General features: G+C 41.8%; 1 protein-coding gene and 1 long non-coding RNA gene across 2 annotated transcripts; both read right to left on the reverse strand.

Annotated features, from left to right (window-relative positions):
• Positions 1 to 2,017: 2,017 nt before the first annotated feature.
• Positions 2,018 to 4,125, reverse strand: LOC143890571 (uncharacterized). Its single transcript, XM_077395293.1, has 7 exons — positions 4,039 to 4,125; positions 3,822 to 3,959; positions 3,688 to 3,744; positions 2,736 to 3,592; positions 2,562 to 2,649; positions 2,382 to 2,480; positions 2,018 to 2,299 (listed from the first exon to the last, which is right to left on the reverse strand). Exons 1-7 carry the CDS (start codon positions 4,123 to 4,125, stop codon positions 2,018 to 2,020), a joined length of 1,608 nt encoding a protein of 535 aa, XP_077251408.1.
• Positions 4,126 to 4,359: 234 nt separating this feature from the next.
• On the reverse strand, positions 4,360 to 5,224 carry LOC143884122 (uncharacterized). Its single transcript, XR_013252745.1, has 3 exons — positions 5,141 to 5,224; positions 4,764 to 4,914; positions 4,360 to 4,677 (listed from the first exon to the last, which is right to left on the reverse strand). It is a non-coding gene; the product is annotated as an uncharacterized LOC143884122 (long non-coding RNA).
• Between the last annotated feature and the right edge of the window lie 3,551 nt (positions 5,225 to 8,775).

The raw sequence follows: 8,775 nt of genomic DNA on the forward strand, positions 1-8,775 counted from the left end.
TTCTTCGCCTTATCCCCAGTGAAATAGGACTTGGCCACAACCTCGGCAGCCACAGCCTTGGCCTTGGACTTCTTCCGTGAAGGCCCTTCTTCGTCGGGAACTTCTTCACGAACGTATTCGGGGTCTTCAACTTGGGAGGAGCCTCCGATGTTGAGATTTTTGGTTTTAGGAGGCATGGTGACAGGAAATATTGATGGAGACAAAAGTGATATGTAAAGTAGAAGAGAAATAGCCCTAAAATGGAGGCCAAAAAGAGAAATAGAGAAGGGAAGAAAGAAAAAACGAAAAAGGGGTGAAATGCTAGGGTTTTAGGAAGAAGAGAGGGATTTGGAAGGGAGAAGAGGGTTTTGGAGGAAGATGTAGGGAGAAAATGACGGAACGAAAGAAAAAGTGGACTTACGGTTTCAAGAGAAGTGGTTTAGGTATAGGGAAAGAAGAGAAGAAAAGTAAAGTAAAAAAAAGGAACCGGGTCCAGGGTTATGAAGCTCCTGGGCCGATTCTCGGAGTTCCGAGACACTGTGTCGGAGTTTCGAGAACAAAAGGAAATTTTTTTTTTTCCATTGCCCGAATCTCGGAGTTCCGACAATTTCCGGTTTTTTGTATATGCTAGTGGAACGAATCTCGGACTTCCGAGAAATGTTCTCGGAGCTCCGAGAATATACAGGTTTTTTTTTAGGCTACTGGAACGAATCTCGGAGTTCCGAGAAATTTTCTCGGAGCTCCGAGAATATACAGGTTTTTTTTTTAGGCTACTGGAACGAATCTCAGAGTTCTGAGAAAATTTCTCGGAGCTCCGAGAATATACAGGTTTTTTTTAGGCTACTGGTACGAATCTCGGAGTTCCGAGAAAATTTCTTGGAGCTCCGAGAATAGACGGTTGTTTTCACATTATACTGGACCGAATCTCGGAGTTCCGAGAATCCTTGGAGGTTCCACTTTAGGATCTGCTAACCCATTTATTTTATATTTTTATTTTGTATGAATTGTCTTTTGCTACACAAACTATTGAAATTGTGGCCCATCAAATGGACGTTATGGATCATCCTATGGTGTGGGGTGGAAAGTCCATTTGGAAAGAAGAGGGTGGGTGTTGTAAGAAATTAAGTGTGCAATTTATGAACAACTTTGAGGAAGAATTTTTTTCTTCCCAACAGTTCAACCAACCAAACAAAACCGGAAAAGCACAAAAAACAGGGGTCCCATTGCCAACTATGACGATGAAAATATAAAGTAGAGAGAATAACCACAATTACAAATAAATCATATTTCCATCCAATAGAAATATAAATTCCCCCAAAACTTTATGAACAAATATTTGATGATTTTCAAAGACCTTTACCATATTTCGCAATGAACCCAATGCCACAACCACCATCACTTCACAGAACTTGATTTTTCATTACAAATACATAGTTGTCAGTATGCTGAGATACAAACAAACCCTCCCTCTGTGTCTCTACACCCTGCTTTCTGTCCTACACATATGCGCCCAACAAATAAATGTAGCCCATTTTACCCCATTTTGCTTACAAATACACAGAAAACTTCACTGGAAAGACCATCAATGTCCACCATGTTTACAACATCCATCAGAACTTGAAGAGAGGTTCTTCATTTTTCAGTCATATATCCCCCTTAAGGAAATCACCACAGTCCCCAAACTCTCCGCGCAAGAATCTTTCGCAGAGCTGCAGCCGATAAGCGGGAATGTCAGACTTGCTGAAAGTAAATGGATCATTTGCATACAGATGGTCGATCGCTTTAAGCACGAACAAACCACAGTCGAACCTGCATAACAACAGTTGTATTGAGCGAATCAAAATCATAGCCTAAAAAAATAAACATTTAAATATACTAATATACTGACCCATTGGCCTGTTGTGGGAAATTTTCCATCTGCGCATATTGAAAGTGGTCTATATCACAGCCCCTTTCCTTTAAGTACTCCTTCAACAACACAACCTGCAAGCGGTTAACATTGACAGGTTTAGGAAACATAAGTGTTATACGTATAGATTTATAAGTAGGAAAACATTAAAGATGCTAACCCACTTACGGTCAATCCTGCTCTTTCCTGAAACTCTATTCCTTTACAGGAATTGCATTCGTGGAAGATTTTGTTGACCATATCGACAATGAGGAGAACCCAATGGTTGTCTTCACATAATGGTAATAGTACCATTTTTACTGCTTCGAGGTGGTGGTTTATAAGTCTACTGTGCAGAGCGTCCTTCGCTGTCCTCCACTTTTCTACCCTCAAGACCTCAGTGACTTCGGTCCCTACTGCAGTAAGAGTTCCCTATAAAAAAAGGAATTCAATGGGATACTACAGATAAAATCTTATGTAAACCTCAATGTGGGATGATAGAAATAACACTTACATGTACCACCGATGGAACGAAGACAATTCCCCCCATTGTAGGATCTGCTAACCCATCGTCGTTGGAGGACTGCACGTGCTTCCCATATATATCGACAATCTTCAAGGAAGAGAAGTAAATGTCAGATGTACATTATTCCCTACAGTAATGTAGAAATTAATGATAAAAAATGACACTTACAGTGCCAGTCAGGTATTGTCTGACATTCCATAGATGTTGTAGGTCTTCAGCTATTAGGTGTACATCATCCGTTTCCATGAGGATATCACTGCAAAATTGTATTAAATTGTTAGTTAATAATTTTCAATTCTGATCAACTTAAATCATGGTATAATATAATTCACATCTACTTGCCTTTTATCATGCTTTAGAAGTCTCTCTATCAGAGCTGTTCTCCTTCCCTTACGCATCTTCCCGTCATCCCCTTTCTTCTTGGGCGGTGGTTTAGGTATGTTGGGGTCCTCCCCCTGTTTCTTCCCTTCCTTCTGCCTCCTCTTTCGGGTCTTCCCTGAATAGTAGGGGCTTTTTCTGGCTCTCCCAGGTTTCCTACTCCTTCCATCCATCTTCACACCCCTCACAATGCTCCATAATTCGGAATCCACCATCTCATCCCTTACACCACTCACTTTCATCTCAACTTCAGTAGATGGTGCATCTTCCTTGGTCACCTCCATTTCGAATAATCGTTGTAAAGGGTTAAGGATCACCCCGTCTGTGGTGCCGAATATTTCTTCATGTGACTTGGGGTTCTGAGCCGATACATCTATTAGGGTGGCGGCTGCATCCATGTCACATCCAAGGTCAGCTAAATCCGTCCAATCCTCGCACAGCTGCGAAGAGAATCGTGCACCTTGAGATGCATTTTCGCCCTTCCTCTCCTCCTCAACCCCCTCCACCGCAACCCCCTCCATTCTTCCCCCAGTCCCTTCATTTGTTCTCCGCATACGCTCCCATCCTTTTTTCAAATCCTCCTCTTTCTTTCTGACATCTTCCTCTCTTTTTCCAACATCTTCCTCTCTTTTTCTTATTTCTTCCCATGCTGCTGTAATCATCTGCCACTGTCTATCAATTACATCTCCCTCTCTCGCCAAAAATTTTATATGCTTCGACTCATCTTCACTACTTCCTTTCTCCATTTCACTTTCTACTCCCAAAACTATCCCCTCGGATTCCAACTGTTCCTTATCGACTTCCATTGTCTCATCAACATCCTAATGTTTAAACATGACAGTCAATGATCAAATTTAAAAAATCAATAAGTAAAATAAAATAACGTACGCAACATAGTCATGCTTGACTGCATTACCTCATCCTGTAGGTACTGTGACTTCTCTAACAGAGATACTTTCAATGTCACCACCACCTGAATTTTTGGAAAACATAGTCAGTTATCAAGATACTAGTATTGATATATACGTTAACAAATTTTTCATATCTCACCTCCGATTTCTTTATCTGCTTCTGCTCCACTAATCGATATGTCTTTGATTCGTTTGCTTTCCAGTCCCATTTAAGGACACGTGGACGAGCAGTTGGATTGGTGGGAATCCAAAATGTGGTATGCTCGTATAACCATACCTGCATACATACGAAACACCATGTTAATCAAACTATAAACAGCACGGTTAGAATATTAAATGTCATGAGTCCAAATTACCTGAATTACCAACGAGCAGCCACCAAGGTACCTGCCACCCTTGCTGACTCTGTCTAGGTAATCTACGTGCCAGTCATACACTGCCATCGCCCAGTTATAGTTGCAAATGTTTCCTATGTCGTCGATGTAGGGCCAGAAAAGCTCGTCGGCTCGATGTGCGCTTTTTGGGAAAAGGACAGAGGCAAAAAGATGCAGGAGAACATATTTCACTGTCTTCTCTATCGAAACTTTATTGCGTTCTCTAACTAATGCTGTAATTTCATTCTCAATAACCGATGCCTTGACGTTGGCCTCTGGAAATGGCTAGCCAGGCACTTTAGGTTGCGGTTTTGTCCTGTCGAATGACAGAACCCTCACCACGTCCATTCGCTCTCCAGTAAGTGGCAGTCCTAATGCCAATGCCACATCTCTTGGAAGGAAGGGGACATTTATACTCCCTAACGTGAACGTGTTAGTGCCGGGAGTCCACTTATCGTGGATAGCTCTTATGAGAGGCTTGTGCATGATAATGTCCTCCATGCCAAACAGATGTCGGAAAGAAGTCTTTTCTATGGCATGAAAATGGACTGGCTTGAAATTTATCCTGTCCATTGCCGATTTGAAAGAAGCTGGAGAACATCGTGCTGGGACGTATGGAGCCTGCAAAACAAATTACATCGCCAAAATATATGTCGTAAATAAATTAACTTACTATCATTGATACAATTAACAACATACACACTTACATCTGTTCCTCTCTTCTTCACAGCTGCAGTTTTCGTCTCCTCCCCTTCTAAACTCCTTTCTGTCCTTCTTGGAGGCTTTGTTACTTTCACTCTATCACTTTTTCGCATCACCATCTTTCAAGGCTTTGAATGGCTCCTGACCGGATAAAAACTGTATAACAATGAACAACCAAATCAAAATCACCGAGATCAATTCATAACCCAAAAACTCAGTTATATTGACAATCATTAAAAATCTCGTCCTCATCATCTCTAAAATAAATTACCAAGAAAATCAATAAAATCCAACCCATAGCATAAACTCATATTCCCAATCAGTACTATTATGAAGAAAAGCTACCAAGCAAACCAACAATTATTACAATTCTCATACTTACCTGAAAATATGTATCATGTCTGTAACCTCTAAGGTCTGGCTTCTTAGATATGAAGCAAAGCAAAGAAGAAATAAAAGAGCTAACCAACAAGTGCAACCATCAATGTTCTATATGAATTTTCTGAAAGCACAACAACAAGGACAAACCCCCAAAACAGATTAGGAGGTCTGTTAAAATTCTCATCCACATGGGCATCAGGCGAGTATTAGCTCACATGCATTTAAAAAAAAACTTATAGCATCAGACCTTTTGAGAAACAAAGCAGATAAGCACTAGGTATTGGAATTCAATGACCACCATTGGACCAATAATTTAATAAATGAAATCGAAGATAAAACAAGTGAACCATGACTGCTTCAACAATGAACATGGGTCTCCACATGGTATTAAAGAAGGCCCATCAACTATAAACTGTGCCCTCTACATGGTATTGAAGAAGGTGTTTTTGAAAACCCATTTCTCCACTCCACATATTGTAAAAATAAAAGCCTAGCATAAACAAATAGCAGACGACCATTTGCATTTATTTGACTCCGTAGGTGGAAATGTGGTACCTGATATGTACATGAAATGAAATCGCATTTCTCCATCCCAAAAATTAACGTAAAAAATAAAACCTAGCATAAATGCAGAAGAAGGTCCTGAAGTTGAAAATCAACTCTATTTTAGCTACAAAAAAGGGGTTATTAGTACGTAAGGGGGGCTTCTCAAGGGCAACCAAGGGGAGCTATGCATGATATTAGAGAAGGGATTATGGGCACTCAAATGGGGTAGAAGAAGTACCCTTGGAGGGTCCACCAAATCCAGAAGAAAGTCCTGAAGTTGAAAGTCATGGGTTTTCAGCTACAAAAAAGGGGTTATTAGTACCTAAGGGGGGCTTCTCAAGGGCAACCGAGGGGAGCTATGGATGGTATTAGAGAAGGGATTATGGGCCCTCAAATGGGGTAGAAGAAGTACCCTCGGAGGGTCCATCAAATCCAGAAGAAGGACCTGAAGTTCAAAGGCATGGGTTTTCAGCTACAAAAAAGGGGTTATTAGTACCTAAGGGAGGCTTCTCAAGGGCAACAGTGGGGAGCTATGCATGGTATTAGAGAAGGGATTATGGGCCCTCAAATGGGGTAGAAGAAGTACCCTCGGAGGGTCCATCAAATCCAGAAGAAGGTCCTGAAGTTCAAAGGCATGGGTTTTCAGCTACAAAGAAGGGGTTATTAGTACCTAAGGGGGGCTTCTGAAGGGCAATAGAGGGGACCTATGGATGGTATTAGAGAAAGGATTATGGGCCCTCAAATGGGGTAGGAGAAGTACCCTCGGAGGGTCCATCAAATCCAGAAGAAGGTCCTCAAGGTGAAAGGCATGGGTTTTCAGCTACAAAGAAGGGGTTATTAGTACCTAAGGGGGGCTTCTCAAGGCCAACAAAGGGGACCTATGGATGGTATTAGAGAAGGGATTATGGGCACTCAAATGGGGTAGGAGAAGTACCCTTGGAGGGTGCAGCAAATCCAAAGATGGTGCTCAAGTTGAAAGGCATGGGTTTTCAGCTACAAAGAAGGGGTTATTAGTACCTAAGGGGGGCTTCTCAACGGCAACAGAGGGGACCTATGGATGGTATTAGAGAAGGGATTATGGGCCCTCAAATGGGGTAGGAGAAGTACCCTTGGAGGGTGCAGCAAATCCAAAGATGGTGCTCAAGTTGAAAGGCATGGGTTTTCAGTTACAAAGAAGGGGTTATTAGTACCTAAGGGGGGCTTCTCAAGGGCAACCGAGGGGAGCTATGCATGGTATTAGAGAAGGGATTATGGGCACTCAAATGAGGTAGAAGAAGTACCCTTGGAGGGTCCATCAAATCCAGAAGATAGTCCTGAAGTTGAAAGTCATGGGTTTTCAGCTACAAAAAAGGGGTTATTAGTACGTAAGGGGGGCTTCTCAAGGGCAATAGAGGGGAGCTATGCATGGTATTAGAGAAGGGATTATGGGCCCTCAAATGGGGTAGAAGAAGTACCCTCGGAGGGTCCATCAAATCCAGAAGAAGGTCATGAAGTTCAAAGGCATGGGTTTTCAGCTACAAAGAAGGGGTTATTAGTACCTAAGGGGGGCTTCTCAAGGGCAATAGAGGGGACCTATGGATGGTATTAGAGAAGGGATTATGCGCCCTCAAATGGGGTAGAAGAAGTACCCTTGGAGGGTCCATCAAATCCAAAAGATGGTCCTGAAGTTCAAAGTCATGGGTTTTCAGCTACAAAGAAGGGGTTATTAGTACCTAAGGGGAGCTTCTCAAGGGCAACCGAGGGGAGCTATGCATGGTATTAGAGAAGGGATTATGAGCCCTCAAATGGGGTAGAAGAAGTACCCTTGGAGGGTCCATGAAAGTCATGGGTTTTCAGCTACAAAAAAGGGGTTATTAGTACGTAAGGGGGGCTTCTCAAGGGCAATAGAGGGGACCTATGGATGGTATTAGAGAAGGGATTATGGTCACTCAAATGGGGTAGGAGAAGTACCCTCAGAGGGTCCATCAAATCCAGAAGAAGGTCCTCAAGGTGAAAGGCATGGGTTTTCAGCTACAAAGAATGGGTTATTAGTACCTAAGGGGGGCTTCTCAAGGGCAACCGAGGGGAGCTATGCATGGTATTAGAGAAGGGATTATAGGCACTCAAATGGGGTAGAAGAAGTACCCTTGGAGGGTCCATCAAATCCAGAAGAAAGTCCTGAAGTTGAAAGTCATGGGTTTTCAGCTACAAAAAATGGGTTATTAGTACCTAGAAGAAGTCGCCATAGAGGGGCCATCAACTGCCTAACATGGTCCCCAAGTTCACAGAAAAGGGTTTCCAGCTACTAGTACCAAAAGAGGGTTTTCAAGGCCAATATAGGGGAGCTCTACATGGTTTTCAAGAAGGTGATTTTGAAATCCCATTTCTCCACTCCACAAATTGTAAAATTAAAAGCCTAGCATTAACATATGTAAATGAAACAAAATCGCATTTCTCCATTCCACAAATTAACGTCAAAAATTAAACCCTAGCATCAACAAATACCGTAGCATGCAACTCTATTTTACTCTGTAGGTGGATACGCATGTATGAAATGAAATCCCATCTCTCCATTTCACAAATTAATGTACAAAATAAAACCCTACAATAAATAAACAGCAGAACGTTTCTCCATTTCACAAATTAATGTAAAACATAAAACCCTAGCAGCAACAAACAACATTTAAAAGCATTTACAACTATTTTACTCTGTAGGAGGAAATGCAGTAACTGACATGTATATGAACTGAAAAAAATAAAAAACATATAGCATGAAAAAGGATTCCCCCCCCCCCTTTTGCATCTCTCTCAACCTGATTTTCCTCTTCAAAAATAAATAAAAATGAGATTGAATAAAGGAAGGGAAGGAAACGACGTACCATGTAGGGTTTCCTTCAAATGCGAGGTTTGATACGTACTTCACTTTGGTCGAGATCGCCGTCGAGATCGCCGGAGTGATTGCCGTAGAGATCGTCGGAGGGAGGAGAGGACGAAATAAATTTAACAGAGACGAGAGGAGAGAAGAGGAAAGAGAGAGGAGGGAAAACGTAAATGTTTTTTATTTTATTTTTCTAAGTTATTTCACTGTTTCTGCCAGAGGGGCATTCTCGT

The sequence above is a fragment of the Tasmannia lanceolata genome, unplaced genomic scaffold, assembly GCF_043159265.1.
Source record: "Tasmannia lanceolata isolate RefF3 unplaced genomic scaffold, GAP_Taslan_0.1 ptg000002l, whole genome shotgun sequence".
Classification (NCBI taxonomy): Eukaryota; Viridiplantae; Streptophyta; class Magnoliopsida; order Canellales; family Winteraceae; genus Tasmannia; species Tasmannia lanceolata.